This window comes from Triturus cristatus, chromosome 3_2 (genome assembly GCF_964204655.1).
Source record: "Triturus cristatus chromosome 3_2, aTriCri1.1, whole genome shotgun sequence".
NCBI classification, from domain to species: domain Eukaryota; kingdom Metazoa; phylum Chordata; class Amphibia; order Caudata; family Salamandridae; genus Triturus; species Triturus cristatus.
This window is the reverse complement of record NC_140584.1, coordinates 492,843,659-492,865,483: the sequence shown is the minus strand read 5'-3', so window position 1 is coordinate 492,865,483 and position 21,825 is coordinate 492,843,659. Positions and strand designations below refer to the sequence as shown.

Here is a 21,825-nt window from a genome sequence, read left to right as displayed (position 1 = left end):
ACAGTTTTTGTCAATTTTGGGGATTATGTAGCTGGATAAACACAGATAAGCAATGATTTCAAAAGATTTGGTAAACACAGACAAAATACTGAGATCCACAAAAAATAAACTCTGAAAATAGGGCAGTCTAATGTTAACACAAGCATGCCATGATATTCCCCTAATCATAAGACATTACAAAAGGAGAAACATGATTCTTGAATATGCACTATTTGCATCTGTGCACATACTACCTGTCTCCATCTTTAAATGACACATTAGCTTATTCACTGCTGTATGTGTGAACATACAATACCTTTTATTGCAGATAATCTCAGAGTTAAGAGAAATAGTTTACCTGTTGTCCTTCTGTGTCCTCTGCCGTAACCATTGCTACAGAGTGGTTTCCTGAAGAAGAGATGACTGCATCGTGGGTAGGCACCGTAATGGTTGTGCCATCTTGTGTTACCATAGTAATAGTATTGCCAAGATTATGCATGTCTGCTTCAGATATGCTGACCTGAAACAAATCGAAAATGGGAAAATAAAAGGGCATTTTTTCCAAAATTGTTGACCTGTGTGTGCAATATGCTAAATAATTTCAAACAACAGACACGATTTAAAGTTACAAATCAAAGAGAAGTACACCAAACTATTGCTTGCTGATGAGCATTTAATCCAAGAATTAACGTAAGGAAGAAGTAAACTGGTTCTGATACGGTTACCTGGGTACAGAAACATGTAAAAAAAAACAATCTAATTGGTTAATGGAATCTAGGCAATACATTTCTGAATAAGGACGTGCAACGAAACCTATTCTGTTTTAAAGAATGGAAAATGCAGAATGCTGCCAATCTGTGAAAAAAAATTTTTTTTTAGTGTAGCCTCGCAGGATCACTACTGCTCCCAAGTAAAAGATGTTACAGTAGTCCAGACGGGAAAGGGTAACAGCCTGAACGATGACTTTATGAATGTGGGGATCAAAAAAAGCCCAGAATGGGTTTGAGCCCACTTAGAAGTGCAAAACAGGTGCCTGCCACCCCTTTCGCCTATACTTCGAAGGTTAGGGCACTATCCACTCAGACACATAGATACTTGACCACCGACTTGGGACAAGGGGGAGTCCCAAGGGAAGAGAGCCACCAGTTGTCGCCTCCGGCATGGAAGTCCTTGCCTACGAGCAGGATTTCGGACTTGTTCGTATTCAGCTGCAAACAGTTAGCAGGCATCCCCATTCTGCGACCGCCATCATACCTTTTGGGAAATTGACCAGATCCAATGAGGGGGTGCTGGAAAAAGACAACACAAGCTGGTCATCAGCCTATGTCACTAAAGCGAACTCCAGAGCTTTCACAACCTGAGCCAATGGCTGGCTGAAGACGTTAAATAAAGTAGGGCTCAGGTAGGAGCCCTGGGGGACACAGTGGTGTAGTGTGCTAGTTGTAGCTAAAAGACAGGGACACAACCTGGAAGGAGCGATCGGCAAGAAAGGAGGTGAACCAAGTTAGAGTAGAACCACCTATCCCTAAGTCTTGCAGGCGCTGGAGCAAGATGTTGTGACATACAGTATCGAAAGAGGTACTTGGGTCAAGCAGAATCAGTACAGAGGAACTGCCTTTATCTTAAACGCTGCGGAGTTGCTCTGTGACCGCGAGAAGAGCCGACTCAGTACTATGCAGTGACCTAAAACCATTCTGGGAAATATCCAAAATGTGATTTTTTTCTTAAAAGTTGGTTAAGATGGCATTAACAGGGATCTCTGTTACCTTTGCAACTAATGGCAGAAGAAAAATAGGGTAGACCTTTTACTGTTTGGAAGAGTCCGAAGTGGTTTTTTTCAAGAGGGGGATAACTTTAGCATGCTTACAAGAACTCGGTACAGATGCCGATGTCAGTGAAAGATTGACCAGTTTGAGACAGAGTGGAGAGAAGCAGTCCTGAAGTTTCAGAAGCAGGTCTGGCCTGAGAGGGTCAGCCCTGTGAGCCAGATGTAACTTTCTTCCATAATGTGTATAACTCTGAAAGGGCCATCGGGGTAGGGAAAAAGATAATGCCAGTCAGTTTAACTGGACAGGAGTCAGTGATATTAGGGACGAAGGTAGAGTTGAAGTTTTCTACTTTTTTGATGAAGTATCTTGCCAAATTCTCACCGTGGTCATTGGAAACTTCCATATGCTCCACAGCAAGTGCAGCTTTAGTTAGGCTGTTAAGGAGAGAGATTACTTTTGCAGGATTATTACTATTCTTTATTTTGTTGGCAAAGTATTCAGCTTTGAATATCTTAATCAATTTGTGGTATGACTTAATGGCAGCTCTATACAATACTTTTCTTGAAAAGTCATATGATTGCCTTCAAGAATGTTCCAGATTCTTACAGTTCTTTTTTGCCAAAATCAGAGATTCAGTGAACCAGGGGGCAGCCTGCTTTTTCCTGCTCCGGGCCGTTCTAACGGGTACAAAGGTGTCTAGTGCAGAGCAGAGTCAATCCTGGACATTGTGGTTTGCATTTCCACACAGAGTTCCAGCAATGGGCACCATATCTTAAGAAATTATGGACATTTTTGGACACCGACCTTGTGCCATGGACATTTAAAACTAAGGACTGAGTGGGATGGCTGATTCTGGCCTTCTGGGCATACGGACACAGAGATCAGAGAATGATCCGTCTGAATTATAGGAAGAGGGGTAAGTACCTTCAAAGAATTAAGATTAGAAAAAACTGTATCCAGGAGGTGCCCCGCAGCATGAGTAGCGCTGATCATGATCAGGTATGGGGCGATTTTGCTCTCACTAATGCAATTAACTGATGAACATTCTAGTACTATGGTGAAATTTCCATGTGCGCAAATCTACTACAAGTTGTGGGTTTTTGAGTGGGTGTTCTTATGTCTATTCTCAAGCAAAGCATCCACAAGCAAAAGCCAGTAAACACATCAGCCATTCTATAATAGAAGTAATAAGAAAGGTAAATATTCTACTCATCTGGACAAATATTTTTTAACAGAAGAAACGTCATAATTGTGAACATGATGAGAAATGGAATATAGATATACAAATATGGACAGGAATAATGAAGAAATTAATAAAGGTAATCAGGGATTTGAGAATTCGCTAATTAGAATATACTAGTGAACAGGAGAAGGTTAACTGCGAAGATTGAGGAGGTACCATTGAGCAATGAGGACTATGGAACAATGATGTATAAAACCATTCTTACAAGAAACTCAAAGATGCAGATGTGTGTTACAGGCACATATATCACTTGTGCAAACAGAATTAACAAGTTACTCATTGCGACTTGCATGCCTTGTATAGCGTTTAAAAGGGCAGTAATAACAAACCCATACAGAAATTGTGCCACTGGCTTCTGGTAAATGAAAATTTTAAAAACATCCTCGATCTGTACACCAACGGGTTGCCTGGGTTGCAGGCCACTGTGAGTGTGTACTCACTGTAGTATCATACATTCAGTATTAATCATTAGTTGTATCTCCTCTCTCCCACATCCCTCAAAGAGATAATCTCACCTTATTCACTAGTAAGGGTTAGTTGAGTGGCCAGTACTCACACTTGTAGGAAATTGAACATTCCTATATTTCACCCCCAACAACCTCCCTGGGTGTCATATCATGTGTAAGGAGGTACACAGAATTTCATTGCCACATTTCTATCTTTTGTCAAAGAGTAAAAATTGTCAAATAACTTCCACTCATAGGGGTATTTAAATTTAGAAAAGAAAACTCTTCATCCAGGCTACAACCATATCAAGAGGAAGACAAGGAATGTACGTACCCTCTGTGTTTAAAGGCAATCACAGTTAGCAAGTATTTCCTCCTCTGAGCTGTATAAATACTCCTTTGGAAAATGTTTGTCTCTTTCTCAATACCAATCACCATGGTGGTGGTGAATCATTTATGGCCAGATGGCTGATCTTGTAACTTAGTAAATACTCGAGAAGTCAATCAATGATCTGTGATTGTTGATAAACTGGGTAAGATCACTAATGTGATGATGGATAGATCAGGTCCTGATCACTTGTGTAATTGCTGCTGAGTGATCTTCTGTAAGGCACTTCAGACCACCTGCTCAGACACTAGCACAAACCTTCATGTTGAAGGGCTTTCATCCTCCACATAACTACCTCCATGTAACTAAAAACTCATTAGTGTTTCAGTTGTTTTGCATCTTCAGCTCAACCAACTTCCAATCTCATTTAAAGTTAAGCTTTTCAAGATACTTCCTGCCTCAATTAAGAAGGGTTTGACTTTAAGTTCTTGGTGTGTCACTCGCTGCTCCTTCCTTTGGTTCTTCAGCAACAGAGGTTCTCTCTTTTCAACCATACACAGGAAGATCTGTTCCTTAAAAACAAGCTTTTGTCCTTCTAGATCTAGGGTTTGTCTGTACATTGTGATGACAATTTCACTGGGACTGGACATAAACATGGATGATCTGATAAGGCAGTGGAAGAATGAATAAAAACAGAGGATACGCTGGAGAGCTCATGGCTTGCTCTAAACAATCTGAACTATCATGAAGGCAAAACAAATGAAAATATTTTATTGTAGCACATCTGACAAAGGACCAGGGAGCTCTGGGATATTTATGCATGGAAAGGTCACTACTACTGATTCCAATACCATGATCATCCAGTGCTAAATTCACCACAGCGCTCACTTTACGCTTTCCTTCTTTGCACAGGAGCTGCCCATGTCCCCTACCATTAGATTCCAACAGGAAGAGGAACAGCTCCAGAATGATTTACATACTACATCCACTCCCCACCAAGTATCTTCCTTGTATGTGGTGTGGCTTGCAATTCTGGGAGTACCCCCTTCTCCATACCATTTAACTGCTTCTGGGCCATGTATTACCACTCTGTTTTCTGCACTATGAGTGACTTTTTGCGTCTGGATTACTGCCTAGAGTCAAGGCTGAAGCATTTTTCTGCCTGCAGCACAGGGGGCTTCGCTGTCCCTCATTGAGGAAAGGGTTTAGTACACAAAGATGGTGCTGGTAATGGGCAAGATGAGCTGTCTGCAGTGACTTCAATACATTTAGCCATGAGTGGAGCTCAGGCACTGAGTTCAGAGGGCTCCGGCAAGACTAGCAATCGATTGCTATTGCTACATTCTGTAAAAGCTAGATGAACAGAGCAACTGAGGAGAGAGCAGTAAGAGTTAATTAAAAGATATATACTCTTGCAGTGAAACACAATTGAATAAAAAAACGAACTACGCCAGGGTTTTATCCATCTGTTAGCAAAACTTTGAGACTGAGGGATAAGGCATGCAGACGATGCCAAGTGATACATGTGAGGCCCAGGTATGCATCCGTGTCAGTTTCCCTACTAATAATTAAATAGTCATACAATTTCCTATTCTTGCTCCTGGATGGTATCAACACCATCTATTGGAACAGAAAAGATGCAGTCCAGCAAAAAACTGCAAGCAAAATTTCACAGCATATTAAATAAAAAGATTCAATCTTCCTTCTTACTTTGTAAAATACTTACATGTTGGCTTCCATCCTGGGATAGTAGGGTTACTTGTTGATTCATTCCTGTTGAAGATATTCCGTCATCCCCATCAACACTAGTCACATAAGCTATGTGATGGCCATCTTCGTCTGAACCCAATAAAAATATACAGAATGCGTTAACAAGTATATGGTGAAACATTTACACTGTAAAAATGAGTTAAACCTAAATAGATTAGAAGAGTGAACATTAAAGACAATGAACATGGGAGACTTACAAAAGTTAAATAAATATAATAAATAATCAGTTGATAAAAACTAAAAGTATAAGGTATATATATTATGAGCCATGAAATCAGAATAATTATAATACTTTTGCAGACTGTATTTAAAACCTTTTTATGTTTAGGATGTGCTGAGACACAAACTAAATAGATCAATTCTTACTTAATCTACATGCTTCTACTCTTAAAGTAAGTCTAGAAGTGGGAAAAGACATTTGCATCCACAAATGGAATGCACAATTGAGGGTGGAATCAGGTCTGCCTTGATTTCACAGCCTTCAACTTTGTAAACTGTGACGAGATTCAAGGCATAGATTGTGACATGACTGTAGGTACATGCTCTTATGACGGCTTCTCATGGTATCTAGGAGCAAGTAACAAAATGGCTACTTACCTGTAGGAGTAGTTTTGGAGCTTGAACAAGTTTATGAATTCACATTCTGTGCACTGTACTCCCATCTAGTGGTTGGTTCTAGAATTGTCTCTTATAGTCCCTTCTCTCCCTTGCGCTTTAGTTTATTGCAACATTTGGTGCTATGTCCTGCCTTACACAATGTTAGATCTACACCCTGGAAGCCCATAAGCGTGGTCACCATCTTCAGATTATTTTTTCCCCTGGTGACCCGATATGCTTTCCCATTCTCCTATACGCACTCCTACCTCTGTTGCAATTCACTTCATTTTGGGAAAGCATGAAGGTTGCATGTAAATCCAGAAAATGTTTCAAGCTGCAAAAGTACTCCTACGGTAAGTAACCATTTTGGTTTGCAACAAAAATATTTTCTGGATTTATATGCTGTGCATTGATTGTGTAGCTGTATTCTCCTCACTTAGGTGGCTTGGTTGAAATGCGTAAGAGTTTGCGAACAGGTGTTTCAGTACTTTTTGTCCCACCAGCGTTTCTTTGCTAGCTTGGATGGCCAAGCAGTAATGCTTCATGAAGGTGTGCACAGAAGACCGCCGTGTAAATGTCGTTTATGGACATGTTAGCAATCAAAGAGTGTTGCTCCATTTTTTCTTGAAGAGTGTGCCCTTGATTTTTCTTCCAGTGGCACTGCTGCTGCCTTGTGACATGACTGGATTGTTTGGGCTATCCATCTCGCTATAGCTTCCTTGGTGGCTGGTGAACCCTTGTTTGCCAGGGCAAAACAGGTGAAAACCTGATTTCCTTTTCTCATTGGTTGTGTTCTTGTGTACATGGATGTTCTTCCGACATTCAGTGCATGAAGAGCCCATTCTGCTTGCAATTCTGGTTGTTGGAAAAGCACAGGTAAATGTAAGGCCTGATTGACATGAAACGTGAAGTCAGCATTGGGAGAAAATGTGGGTTAGTTCTCATTACCAACTTCTTTTAGCGTTGTGTGTGCCTATAGTTCACTAACTCTCAATAAAGGCGTGATGGCAATTCAGAAAGCCGTCTTAAGTGTTACATACTTGAGTCCTCCATTATGCATGGGCTAAATGGTGGCTTCAGGAACTGAGCCAGCCCCAGGTCTAGGTTCCACACTGGTGAGCTTGGCGGCATAATCACTTTGCTAGTTCCCAGGATTATCTTAATGACCGGTGTGCTGAAAAAATATAACTTCCTATAACTCCCCGTGTGCATGCCACTGACAGATGTATCTTAAGTGAGGCATAGGGGAGTCCCTAATCTAACAGATAAGTGAAGTATCCGATAAAAGTAGTGTATTGAGTCTGTCTCCTCTTACACCACTGTATGTACCTGTTCCACAATGAGGCCGTAGCACTTCCTTGTGGTAGGCCTTCAGGACTCTCTGCTGACCACTATGGTCCTTATAGGTTACCAAAGGTGACCAAGTTCTAAGTCTTCAGCAGCCATGCGGCTAAATTGGGGATGGCTGGTTCTGGGTGTAATTCCCAACCACTTTGTATTGTAAATAAGTCCTGATGAGCTCTCTCTCATAACACTGTCCTGTGCCACCTCCACCAGGTCGACAAACCATGTTTCTTTCAGGATTTGAGAACTGGGTGCTTGCTTGCATTTCTCTAGCTGGCATCATCTGAGGAGATCATAGCATCAAATGGTCAACAACTCGGCATTGTCTACAACAACAAAAAACAGAAAGAACGAAGGAATTCAAAGAGACAATTCTGAACACATCTAAATGGAGGAAAATGCACAGCGTGTGAACCCAGAAGATTCACACAGCAAAACTTTAAATTCGGGATTACATAACTAGTTGAATTGTAAGTGGACAAGACAAATACATAACGGAAATAAATTACCGTCAGCCACCCTGAAAGTGTTAGCTCACAGAAAAGGCATTACACCCTAACTCTTTAAAAAGGGGGTATCCAAAAGGTTTATGTAAAAGGGGGATGGAATTATTATTTAGCTGTGCCTCCAGAACCCAAAGATAAGAGGGACGGTCTTTCATCCTTTGGGGTAAAAATGAAAAGCAATTTCTGAATGTCTGTTATTCAGACATTATTGTTGCAACACTGGCATGCTGGCCAAGAAGACTTCAACTCAATCTTACGTTATGTTTCTAATGCAGGATATCAATTAAACAACATAGTGCATTCTGGGAGTTGAAGACTTTGTTTATTACAAAAGAATCAATCATAACTAAGGTATTATTTGCAAAAGGAATGGAAAAGTATTGCCCCGTCATAAGAAATCATCTATGCATTTACTTATTTTGGGAGGCAAACAAAGTTGTGGAGGTAGAATGGGTTTCTGTATCACTCTTTTCAGGGTCATGAGTTTTCTTTCAAATGTAAGATACAAGAAGGGAGCCTGATGATGTTGCTGCAACAGATTAAGTATCAGTCAGTTGAAAATCCCCCGCAAACCTTTTTAGATTTGTCAGCCCCATCTTTACAGGGATTCTCTGCGGGTAGTCCTCGCCGAGCATTGGGAAACAAAGGCAGTGAGGATAGACAAGTGCATCCCCCACACAGGGCACAGAGCATCTTCCGAAAGATAACAGGGGAACAGTTTGTAGAGGCACTTTGGAAAGGGTTTCGGGGGTACTAGGAGGGCTGAAGGGCAGGCAACACTCACCATGCATCAAATAGCATTCTTGCCACCTCTTTCTTAAATAATAATCTATTTTTCTCCGTTCATCCCCATCAATTGACTCCTTTTTCTCTGACATCCATGGATCTCTTTTCCATCTTCACACTCGCCTATCATGGGTCCTTCCTTTGCGCCCAAATCCTCTCCTTCACTCTTCTATAAAGTATTTGAAGCCGTCTTCTGTCATCTGCCTCCCCTTGCATGCCCACTCCTCTTCTCTTTCCACTCAGTAATTTAAAGTCGCTTTTGTACAGCACAAGAGCTATACAAGCACTTAACATGGAATGATATCAGGATTCCGTCTTCAATTTCCTTTAAACCTTTTTCCTATTTTCTTGTTCTAATATTCACAGATATGCATGAATTCCCTGTACTGTGCCTCTTCAGCATTGTGAACCAGGCTAATGGTTATGCATGTGCAATACAAGCATCAAACATGGCACAATATGTTCCCTCGTTCAAACTTTCCTCTTCTTTATATCTGCCTCCCCATCTTGCCTCTTCCACACCACTCCTGGTCCCCAAACCACTCTTTGTAAAGGTCATTAAGTGGCAAGAGCACTCTACAAGTAATAACCATAAATACACTGGCGCCTCCCTCTGCCCTACAACCTTTCCTCTTCATTCAATCCATGCCGTCTTGGTTTGGCTTCTGTTCCACACATCACTTTGAAGCAGATTAAGACTCTTAGGTGCTTGCTTTCTCACAACAGACCCACAAACACCAAGCAAGAAACATCTAACAGTCTACTTATAAAATACGTTTGTCCACAATAATCCCCTTCTTCTACTCTTACATGCCACTGAAACATGCATGCTGCCAAAACCCCAGGCCTGCTAGGAGTGTTGCGCCTCTGACCACAGTGAGTCAACTTGCTGCCGTAAGAGCCCCCCTCTGGGACATGATGACTTGGTGGTGACACCCATCCCGGGTTGGCCTCTGACATCTTGAAAGTGCGGTCCCGGGCCCACAGGCCGTGGAGTGGCACTTGCGGGTGGACTGCAGGGAAAGAACGCAATGAAGGCATGGGATGAACGACCCTGTAGGTAACGCGGCAGACCGGGCGTACGCCACAAGTGGTGGTGCACCTGGCATGCTGGGTGTGTAGCACCCAACATTTTGGCACGCTCACTTTCTGTGTTAGGACCCCTCCCAAGGAGTATAGCTACAGAGGTTGCACCTCTTCTTGGGCTACTTGGGACATTCCCTGTGCACTGTCCCTGGTCTGTGACTTGGTGCTGGGAGTCTGTGAGTTCCCTGCTAGAGGTGGCAAGCCATGAATAGGTGGGCTAGACGGGCTTGATAGCATTACCAGTACCATAGAGTGAGCGGGCCCTTAAAGAAGTGATGGTGGGTGAGACCAGGGGAGACATTTGAGCCCTGAGGCCAGCTCGCGTGGACAGACCGTTGACAAGAGTCACCAGCAATGTTGACTGAATAAACAGCCCTGCTGGGAGAAACAACGTCACCACATGGCATGCCTGCTGCCATAATGACAAGGAGCACATCAATGACCTGCAGGCAGACTACACTACAATACGAGGTCCAGCATCTCTGCAGGGCAATGTGCTCTCCTTTATTCTTGCCCACACACTACACCTGGGATCATCAAGGCACCTCTGGTTGGCTGCCTGTGCTGCCTCTGTCCACACTAGTCGTCACCCAGAGCATGTGGAAAACTGGCCAATCCATGGGCGATTTGCATGTTTGCGCTGGTCTTAACGGTCACCCACTGTCAGCCTGGGGATCTTTGCTGCAGGCTGCCAATCAAATGTGATCAGACCACAAACGTAACAATGGGAAAACCCAGTGTCTCCATATGTGCCCCATCACATCACCACAGTGCTCCTGAAATAGACCAAGCCAGCCCAAGCAGCCTGGACAACCAGGACATGCCAGCAAAAGAACGTGAACACGGAGACGAAGCAAGCAGTTACAGCAAGCAGGGTAACCAAGGGGTACCTCAGAGCCAAAATTAGAAATCGACCTCGGCGTCTTGTGTGAAGACCAAAATAAGTTCAAGCAATGGATCTCTCAGATGGAAAATTAATTGCAGTTGCTCATCAGATCTTCAGCATTGTATGCAAGAGCTCACCAACGCATTTGCTGGCACGGCAGAGTATGCGGAGAGTCAGTCTCCCTTCTTTTCCATCAAGTGGGTGTACCAGGACCCACTGTGTCCACCGTCTCCTAGTGCGCCTCCCAGACCTATAGTAGCAAAATTACTACACAGCAAATACTATAAATCTATTCTACAGGTGGCCAGGATGGACCTCTTGATTGACTGTCGTAAAATCCTGATTTTACCAACGGAGCCTCCTTTGCAGGAGTAAAGCACAAGGTCAGAGCTATCGGCCTCAAATATGTCCTGATTTTCCTCACCAATCTCAAAATATGGCTGAGAACAAGTCCTTTTTAGGTCTCGGCTAGTGTAGCCTGCGCACATGCGCAGTCTCGCTGGCGAGATTTACTGTTTTTAGGTATTTTGTGTAAAGGGCATTAAGCCCCGACCCTCTTTTACATTGGCTGGCGTCACCGTTTATGCTAAACGGTGGCCAGCCATTGGAAAAGAGCTGCTAATGACGTTTTCCTTTGGCCTGTGAGCCGTCCCATTTGGAAGGGCTTGTCTGCCTTCCTTGCGTCGTAAAAGGTTTCTTATCTTTTACTAAAGAACGAAAGCAGGCGAGGCTGTCAAAGTGGGACGGCAGAAAAAGAGAAGTCCACGTCACGGCTGCCTGGCGAGCGCTTACAGACTTGTTTTTGGTAGGCACAGGGAGATGAGGTGTTTTGCCCAGAATCACATGGAGCTGAACCAACCCCAGCTCCAAAGTTGCCCTTGTATGGGTTGTAGCGTGTAGTACCCGAATGGGGCGTCGAAGCGTTTATACCCTGTTTTGGAGAAGGGAGGTGATATTTTCTCCCGTGGTAGGCAGGGTGAAGTTATTCCTGCCCTCTATGCGCGCACCGTGTGATCTTGGGAGTAGCGACATTTATCTCTGTCATTAACAGCTTGGCCTGTTGTCTGGTAAAGCCCCTTAGCCCCGCCCCCCTCCTCCCCCCGTCCCATTGTGTGGGCATCCTCTAAGCCTGTTGGTGACCCCTTGCATGTCCTAATACAAGCAAGCCTGTTGCTAAACGCTATGAAAGCGTGGCCCATCCTTCGCCCCGCCCATAAGCCGGTCACAATTAAAAAGTGCATTTGAAGGTTAAAAGGCCCGTGCGGTGGGCGGGTGCCAGGTGGCACTGGATGCGAATCCCAGCGTGCCGCTGCTGCCCCTAATTTACCAACCAGCGAGGGGTAAACTATTAATGAGAATTGCCTGGGCATCTCGGAGGCTCCTGCAGGAGCTGACAGAGCCCACCCCTGCCGGCAGCGCGGGCCCCAGGCACTCAGAAAGTGCCCAGACGGGATCACAAGGCGCTGAGCCAGCGCCTCCTGCTGGTGGAGCCATTAGGCTCACATTGTGTTTGTTGCTGTTCCCCGAGCAGAAGCGTCGGTTTCCCACGGCTGAGGTATCATTTTAAGGTGAACTCTGGAGACTGTTGGAGGGAGGACAGATGTCAGTTCATGTTCCTGCTCCGTTTCCAAAAAGGCATGTTTAGGATTACGTATTAATATACTGTGTTTGGATACATATAATTAGCCAAAACGCACCACAGACAGGATCACCTCTAGGCACTTAAATGATCCGTTGTTTTGATCCAGGTCAATGGAACGCTTTTCAGCACCACCAGGAGGCGGATGAAAAGCAGAGCCGGCTGTGTCTTTGTTTACAAATTAATGTATCTATTTCGTGGGAAATATCATAGCCCCCTTTTTTCTAGGTTAAGGCTGCTGTTCGTTTTGTTGATCCACCATGAATGGTTGTGTGTTAGTGTGTCCATGGGCCACCATGAATGGTTTTGTGCTAAATTATGCTTCAAGAAAGAACTCTTCTACTACTCACTACTACTCTCTTCTACTCTCTACTCACTCTGTACTACTCTCTACTACTCACTCTCTACTACTCACTACTACTCTCTTCTACTCACTCTGTACTACTCTCTACTACTCACTCTCTACTACTCTCTACTACTCACTCTCTACTACTCACTTTCTACTACTCTCTACTACTCACTCTCTACTATTCACTCTCTACTACTCTCTTCTACTCTCTATTCACACTGTACTACTCTCTACTACTCACTTTCCACTACTCTCTACTACTCACTCTACTATTCACTCTCTACTACTCTCTACTAATCCCTCTCTACTACTCACTGTCTACTACTCGCTTTCTATTACTCTATACTACTCATCTCTCCTACTCTCTACTACTCACTCTCTACTATTCACTCTCTACTACACACTCTCTACTACTCACTACTACTCTATTCTACTCTCTACTCACTCTCTACTACTCACTTTCTACTACTCTCTACTGCTCACTCTCTACTACTCTCTCCAACTCTCTACTACTCACTCTCTACTACTCACTACTACTCACTACTACTCTCTTCTACTCTCTACTCACTCTCTACTACTCACTTTCTACTACTCTCTACTAATCACTCTCTACTACTCTCTCACTCTTTACTACGCTATACTCTGTACTACTCACTCTCTACTACTCACTCTCTACTACTACTCACTCTCTACTACTCACTCCCTACTCTCTACTCTCTACACCTCTCTCTCTACCTCTCTCTCTGCCTCTCTCTACCTCTACACCTCTCTCTACCGCACACATATGCACATATATATATTACCTACTGGCGGTCGCCAGTAGGTAGTTATAGTTAGGACCACGTTTCCATAGGAAAACCTCAACATTCTATTTTGAATAACTTTGGCGCCGGTCGACGAATCCTCGCGAATTTCTCAAAATAGGTGGGGCGCTACGCTCCGCTCCTACCCTGAAAGTCTCGGGGGGATTCGTCAAGCGGGGGCTGAGATAAAAGGGGGGTCCCAAAACGCGTTTTTCCCATGCATTTTTCCATAGGACCTTTAGAACGAGCTACAGCCCGAACGGCTGAACAGAATTACTAGAAATTTGGCAGAGAGGTAGTCCCTAGGTCAAGGAAGTGCCTTTTGTAGGTTTGGTGTAAATCTGTTCAGTAGATTCTGAGAAAATAGCCTTTAAATCAATATATATATCTGAGCCCGCTTACGGTACGCTTACCGTACGCTTACCGTACGCTTACCGTAAGCTTACGGTGGCGTGCGCGATTCTGATTGGCTCTTAGATCTTAGTAAACATTCGAATCGGCCGAAACCAGGAAGCGGCGTCCGCCATTTTGTCTCTCGCACTGAGTGTTGTTTATCAAACATGATGGCCAAAAACATGTTACGGGGCTGTTTTGACAACTCCCTCCCACATAGTCATGTTGAGGGAGTCCCCAAACATCCCCCAAGAGCAAAAACGGTTTTATTTTTTTTTCGGCAATTTCGCGGGGTACGCTTACCGTACGCTTACCGTACGCTTACCGTAAGCTTACCGTAAGCTTACCGTACGCTTACGGTAAAAAAATAAAAATAAAAAAAACACTATCCACACTTACCCCACCCCCTGTGCTTTTGGTGGCCGCAGGCCACCAAATGTGCAGGGCTTATTAATAGAGAAAAAAAACGTAATTTTGGCAACATGAAATTATAAAATCGAAATAAAAAAAACACTATCCACATTGACCTCACCCCCTGTGCTTTTGGTGGCCGAAGGCCACCAAATGTACAGGGCTTATTAAAGTTGATAAAAACCGTGCGCGGAACGAACTGCGTTAAGTGGGCGCGCACGCCACAAATGGCGTAAAGTAACTTAGCATTTAAAAAACCGTACAAATTCACTGAAAAAACCATAGGTTTCACACACGTTATAGTTAGGAAATAGCATTTAAAAAACCTTGCTAATTCACTGAAAAAACCATAGGTTTCACACATGTTATAGTTAGCTGGACATTTTACTGATAAAAAACCAATGAAATTCCCCCGTTATAGTTACTGTAGGCAACTATAACTCACGCGACCGTAATCCTCTGCTGATGACATATGTGTCTTTATGAAAAAAAAATATTTGTAATATATGTATAGCTAAAATTTAATGGAAGAAGATATGGGCAAATAAGTGTCTAAATACAGTATTAGCATCAGCAGAGGATTGCGGTCGCGTGAGTTATAGTTGCCTACAGTAACTATAACGGGGGAATTTCATTGGTTTTTTATCAGTAAAATGTCCAGCTAACTATAACATGTGTGAAACCTATGGTTTTTTCAGTGAATTAGCAAGGTTTTTTAAATGCTATTTCCTAACTATAACGTGTGTGAAACCTATGGTTTTTTCAGTGAATATATATATATATATATACATATACATATACATATACATACATAAACATATATACATCTGCATATCTATATAAATACAAATATAAATGCATGCATACATATACATATATGCATACATATGCATGTTATGTATATGAAAGTTTGAAAGACACTAATAAACCAAAGCTAAAAAGCCACCTAATTACAAACAGAATTGCTTTAACTTTTACAAAGCCGAGACATGTTGCATTTTAATGCTTGTTCTTCACTGACCCGTAGGGGGCCTGGGCCTGGTCAGAGCAGCACTGCACCTCCAAGGAGGCAGAAGGGCCATAGAGCTGGAGCCCGAACTGTCGCCGGCCTCACAGTAGAAAGAGGTGGTGAGAAGTCAGTGTGCATGGATGTAGGAAGCTGGTACTTTATATAGTACACCAAAAAGAGGTATACGGTGCAAAGATTCCAGGTATTCCCTTATGAGTGGATAGGGGATTGCTCTAGCGATCCCAAGGTGCTCTTTTAGGGGGTACTGTGGTCGGGCAGCCTTAGGCTTATCAGAGAGGAGTGTTAGACATCTGAAAATGCACACATAATCAATAAATGGTACACGCGACTCAATAAGGAGCTCTACACCAATTTGTAAAAATAACATGTATCTTTATAGAATATTTGGTACCAGAATAAATACAATCAGGTAAGTATGTTTTTAGAGAAAATTATTTAGAGTTTCCAAAAGTCGACACCTAATGCAATTTTCGTAGACGGCAATATAATTCTATGGAGAAAAACAAATACTGCATACAAGTTCTTTACAGCGACTTACAAGACCAGTCCTCATGACTTGAGATGTGTACAGGGCAAGGTCCAATGCAGCGGCAGCAGGTCACCTCCAGCGGCACTCAGCGGCCAAGTAAGTCCTGCAATTCAGCATCAGGTGCCCAATGTTATTCAATGGGTATCGGTCCAGTTGGAAAGAGGCTGCAAGTTTGGCCTGGGAGACCAGTTGACTTGAACCAACAGGTGGGGCTCAAGCCTCACAATGATTGGGGACACCTTCGGTCCACTTCCACTCGGGCCAGGGGCGACGTTTGCAGAGATGTCTTGAGGCGTCGGGTTTTCATCCTTGGAGATACTCGCGGTAGAGGGGCTTGCACACAGAGGCTGCAGGCAGTGTTGGGAACGGCACAGCTCTGCTGCTCCACTGGAGTTCCTGAGCCTTTGTGGAAGTGCTGGCGGTCCTACCATGCTTTTGAGGCACAGCAGCTTGCAGGGCAAGTCAACTTTGGCGCAATTGTCGGGAATAGGCGAGCAAGCCAGCAGGGTTGGTGCCAAGTCAGTTACTTCTTCCTCACTTCTTGTTTTTCACAGCTCTTCAGACCTCCTTCTTTTTGGTCGGCAGGATCTGCTTTTCTGGTCCCAGGGGCTCTCCAAAATACTAGATTTAGGGGAGTTAGGGAAGTGTAGAGTAGTAGCCAATGGGCTACTTACTCTTGGGGTCACTATGCCCCCTTTATGACCACTTCCTGTAGGAAGTGGGCATAACCCTGTCCCAGTATACCTAAGTTTGCCATCACAAAGATGGCAGACTTCTGATTTTCGCATTCACTTCAGGTAGCCCACCTTAGCCTAGCCTGAAGGTGAACACGCCTCTCTGACTACTAATCTTCCCGCCTGTCCAGGCTCCAAATGGGCCCTGGACAGGCGGCCGGGGAGGTCGGCGTCCTCTCCTGTGAGGAAAGCCAGATTCATATACCAAAGGCAGTGGGATTTTTGAAGCTTCCTGTCTTGAAATGCTAATTTGTAGGTCATCCTGTGGGAGGGGGTTTAAACAACATTTGCCCGAGCAGGGTTTGTTCCTGAACTCCTGAGAGCAAAGGCCCTCTTCCCCTGGGAGTCAGAAACCTGTCTGTAGTGGCAGGCTGGCTACGACCAGTCAGCTAGCACACTAGTAGATGGTAGGTTTTCAGGGGGCACCTCTAAGGTGCTCTCTGAGTGCATGTATTAATATACCCATCACCGGAACCAGTGTGGGTACATCAATGCAAGATGTTTAATACCAAACATCTTTGGTTTCAGTAAAGCCCATCATGTAGCTGTGGAACTCGTTTTTGACCAGTGCCCAGCACATGGACTTAAAATGGATTCCCTGATCACTTGTACTGGCAGTAATTGAACCAGCCAGCACAGGGGCTTATCTGCTCATGCAGATTTGTCCACACATGTAATATAGTGGACCCTGCCTTAGGGCTAGAAGGCCTACTGTAGGGGTTACTTACCTATATGACATGCAATCTCTACAGGCATGGCACACAGGGTTGTGTGCCAGGTCGTGTTTTCACTTTTGTCTGCACCAAGACACGCAGCATGCAGTGACAGTCTGTCTGTGTTAGGTGAGGTGTCCCTTAGGGTGGCACAATTCATGCTGCAGTCCTTAGGGCCCTCTTTACTATCTATTGCCCTAGGTACCAGAGGTACCATTTACTAGGGACTTAAATGGGGTGCTAAAGGAGCTGCCAATTGGGGTACAATAGCACAGTTGTAGGTAAAGAGATCTGGCACTGGGGACCAGGTTAGCAGAAACGCCGTGGACTTCCAGTCAAAAATGCATCCAATACCAGGCAAAAAGTGGGGGTGACCATGTCAAAAAGGCGCACTTTCCTACAGTGGATCATGAGCCAGGTAAAGCATGGCCATGATCATGAGCCAGGTGAAGCAGCGAGCCCGTATGCGCTGAGGGCAGAGGTGGCCATACGCATAGAGTCAACATGCTTTGCCACAGACTCCTCCAACAGCGATGACAGAAACATCTGCTTGTCCTACAGCTCCAAAGATGACAAACGACCCAAAGTAATCCTGCAAACAACATACGATCTAATTTAAAATACAAAAGTGGAGTTGTCTGCAGGCTGGTGGGCGCGATTCGAGTCTCCCCTCTTCTAACTGGTGCTGCATACTTCCTGCTACTTGCAAGAAGTAACTGATGAGGAACATTCTCCACAACACCACAATTTTTTGAACCCAGACCATCCAGAAGGGACGCCTTGCCGGATCACTTGGCATGGCAGCCGCAACAAAAGCTTCCCTTTTGGTGCCACTGAGCCATCCCAATTACATGTGCATCACTATCCCCCGGTTGGAGCCCTGGCATGCTGGCACTTGGTGGTGGCCGGTAAGCCTTCATTGCACTCAGATAGGCTCACCGCTCTTTATTTTCCATTTCTTCCCCCACGCCTTTTATTTTTTCAAAACTTATAGCCTGTGTTTTTAAGGCTTACACATGCTTGTACAAATGAAAGTTTACATCCCAGCCCCGGGCTGGTACCATAGTTCTGGTATTTCCACTCCGGGATATTTATGGTATTTCATTACAGCAGGCTGCTAGAGCATCCACAGTGGACTGCACCTTTATTGTTGCCCTGCAGCCGGCGGGGGCATACAGTGGACTGGTTAGGCACTGCGTGGGGGGATGGACAGACAGCAAGATGTATTTTCTGGGCACCTACTCTACTCATGACTTTGCGCAACACGTATACCCTTTTCATGTGGAACATAAGAGGGCTTGGTCAAGTAGCTAAACGACAGTGCACTAATTTATCTAAGGAGACAAACATGCACTTTGCAAATCTGCAAGAGACACCCCACAGGCAGGTCAAAAACCAGAGGCTTTACCACCGCCGGAAGGGTCAATTGTTTTAAAATACGTTCTCAGTTTATGCCAGGTGGGTGGAGGTTGTCTTGATATGGGTGTGCCCAGACGTCACCTTCCTATTAGAAACATACAAAATCATCATGAATGGGAGGCTCATGTACATCTCAGGTTTGCTGAATGGTAGCAAAGTGCAAATCTTTGGCCTCTATCCCCTCAAATCATTTCAAGCCATGCACTTGCACACACTTGCTATGATTACCGCCAAGACTCTCTGCGAGCTGTTCCTAATAGGAGGGGACTTCATTATTCCAACAGGCAGGTCAAAAACCAGAGGCTTTACCACCGCCGGAAGGGTCAATTGTTTTAAAATACGTTCTCAGTTTATGCCAGGTGGGTGGAGGTTGTCTTGATATGGGTGTGTCCAGAAGTCACCTTCCTATTAGAAACATACAAAATCATCATGAATGGGAGGCTCATGTACATCTCAGGTTTGCTGAATGGTAGCAAAGTGCAAATCTTTGGCCTCTATCCCCTCAAATCATTTCAAGCCATGCACTTGCACACACTTGCTATGATTACCGCCAAGACTCTCTGCGAGCTGTTCCTAATAGGAGGGGACTTCATTATTCCATGGGAACCTCCATTAGACTCATTCCACCTCCTGTATCCGGAGCAAAGGCACAGAAAACTGCAAATGAACTAGGCAGTTGTGCGCACAACAATTTGAATTTGTCAGATGCTAGAAGAACGACCCACCTAGCGGACATAGAATCCTAGCACTAACCTTCCATTTACGACTTACTCACGTATATCAATATGTTCTTTGTCACACCTCACTTCAGAGGACACATACAAGCAGAGGAATATATAGCAAGGACATTCTCGGATCACAGCCCACTGCTACAGGCCCTGTGGTGGGGTCCAATGATAGTCAAAATCCCCATGTGACGTTGCAAGTACCGCCGTTGAAAGGCACAATCGCAGAAGAGATTAAACACTACTTGATGCTAATGCAGGGTCTTTTTCCGACCCCTTGACTGAATGGATATATATATAGGTGGTGCCTTTCGATCCTGTTCCGGGACTCTAGCGGTGAGGTGAGGGGCCAGAGAAACTGTAGCCTGTATAAACATCACGCCCCAGAAGATCTTTGGCAAGCGGGGAAAAGTAGCAGACACCGTCCACTTGGGCCAGTACCTACGCCTGATGCCTGCTACACACGGAAACACACAGTTGGGTCCGGACCACATTTTCCCTGCAGCAGTGCCCGTAGTGTATCCCACCAATCGCAAGGGATCACTGTGTTTTTAAACTGAGGGCGGCAAACAGTTCACTATACTACGGCATCTGAGGAAGTTCGCCAGAACGAAACGCGTCATGCCGAGTGTTCTAATTAAAGCGCTGTTTCTGAAATCCCCGTGTGTGCTCAGCTTCTTGCCGACAGCGAAGGAGTTTGGTGTGGATGTTTTGGGTGCAGCCACTAGCACCCAGTGAGAGCCAACCTTACAAGTGACCCAGCGGATTTTGTGGCAACTTGGTGTATCAAAAACTTTTTGAACGCGCTGGATCCCCGCTTACCTGGAACAGTGAATGTTGCCATAAACCAATGGACTGCGACTTCGCAGGAGGTGATCGCTTACTTAGGTGGTGCCTTTCGATCCTGTTCCGGGACTCTAGCGGTGAGGTGAGGGGCCAGAGAAACTGTAGCCTGTATAAACATCACGCCCCAGAAGATCTTTGGCAAGCGGGGAAAAGTAGCAGACACCGTCCACTTGGGCCAGTACCTACGCCTGATGCCTGCTACACACGGAAACACACAGTTGGGTCCGGACCACATTTTCCCTGCAGCAGTGCCCGTAGTGTATCCCACCAATCGCAAGGGATCACTGTGTTTTTAAACTGAGGGCGGCAAACAGTTCACTATACTACGGCATCTGAGGAAGTTCGCCAGAACGAAACGCGTCATGCCGAGTGTTCTAATTAAAGCGCTGTTTCTGAAATCCCCGTGTGTGCTCAGCTTCTTGCCGACAGCGAAGGAGTTTGGTGTGGATGTTTTGGGTGCAGCCACTAGCACCCAGTGAGCGCCAACCTTACAAGTGACCCAGCGGATTTTGTGGCAGCTTGGTGTATCAAAAACTTTTTGAACGCGCTGGATCCCCGCTTACCTGGAACAGTGAATGTTGCCATAAACTAATGGACTGCGACTTCGCAGGAGGTGATCGCTTACTTAGGTGGTGCCTTTCGATCCTGTTCCGGGACTCTAGCGGTGAGGTGAGGGGCCAGAGAAACTGTAGCCTGTATAAACATCACGCCCCAGAAGATCTTTGGCAAGCGGGGAAAAGTAGCAGACACCGTCCACTTGGGCCAGTACCTACGCCTGATGCCTGCTACACACGGAAACACACAGTTGGGTCCGGACCACATTTTCCCTGCAGCAGTGCCCGTAGTGTATCCCACCAATCGCAAGGGATCACTGTGTTTTTAAACTGAGGGCGGCAAACAGTTCACTATACTACGGCATCTGAGGAAGTTCGCCAGAACGAAACGCGTCATGCCGAGTGTTCTAATTAAAGCGCTGTTTCTGAAATCCCCGTGTGTGCTGAGCTTCTTGCCGACAGCGAAGGAGTTTGGTGTGGATATATATATATATATATATATATATATATATATATATATATATATATATATATATATATTCACTGAAAAAACCATAGGTTTCACACATGTTATAGTTAGCGGAAATTTTACTGATAAAAAACCAATGAAATTCCCCCGTTATAGTTAGTGCAGGCAACTATAACTCACGCGACCGCAATCCTCTGCTGATGCTAATACTGTATTTAGACACTTATTTGCCCATGTCTTCTTCCATACATTTTTAGCTATACATATATTACAAATATTTTTTTTTCATAAAGACACATATGTCATCAGCAGAAGATTGCGGTCGCGTGAGTTATAGTTGCCTGCACTAACTATAACGGGGGAATTTCATTGGTTTTTTATCAGTAAAATTTCCGCTAACTATAACATGTGTGAAACCTATGGTTTTTTCAGTGAATTTGCAAGGTTTTTTAAATGCTAATTCCTAACTAT

General features: G+C 44.5%; 2 protein-coding genes across 4 annotated transcripts in view; one reads left to right on the top strand and one right to left on the bottom strand.

The window, feature by feature from the left end:
* The window catches only part of ZNF143 (zinc finger protein 143), a 274,804-nt gene that overhangs the window by 21,527 nt on the left and 231,452 nt on the right, over positions 1 to 21,825 (bottom strand). Inside the window, exons 13-14 of the mRNA XM_085648159.1 lie at positions 5,492 to 5,604; positions 338 to 499 (exon numbers count right to left, since the gene is read on the bottom strand). Of these exons, the coding sequence (XP_085504285.1) occupies positions 338 to 499; positions 5,492 to 5,604 (275 nt within the window). The remainder of the gene's footprint in view (positions 1 to 337; positions 500 to 5,491; positions 5,605 to 21,825) is intronic.
* LOC146857603 (uncharacterized) overlaps positions 1 to 21,825 on the top strand; it is a 426,280-nt gene that overhangs the window by 204,490 nt on the left and 199,965 nt on the right. The gene's annotated exons all lie outside the window — the stretch shown is intronic.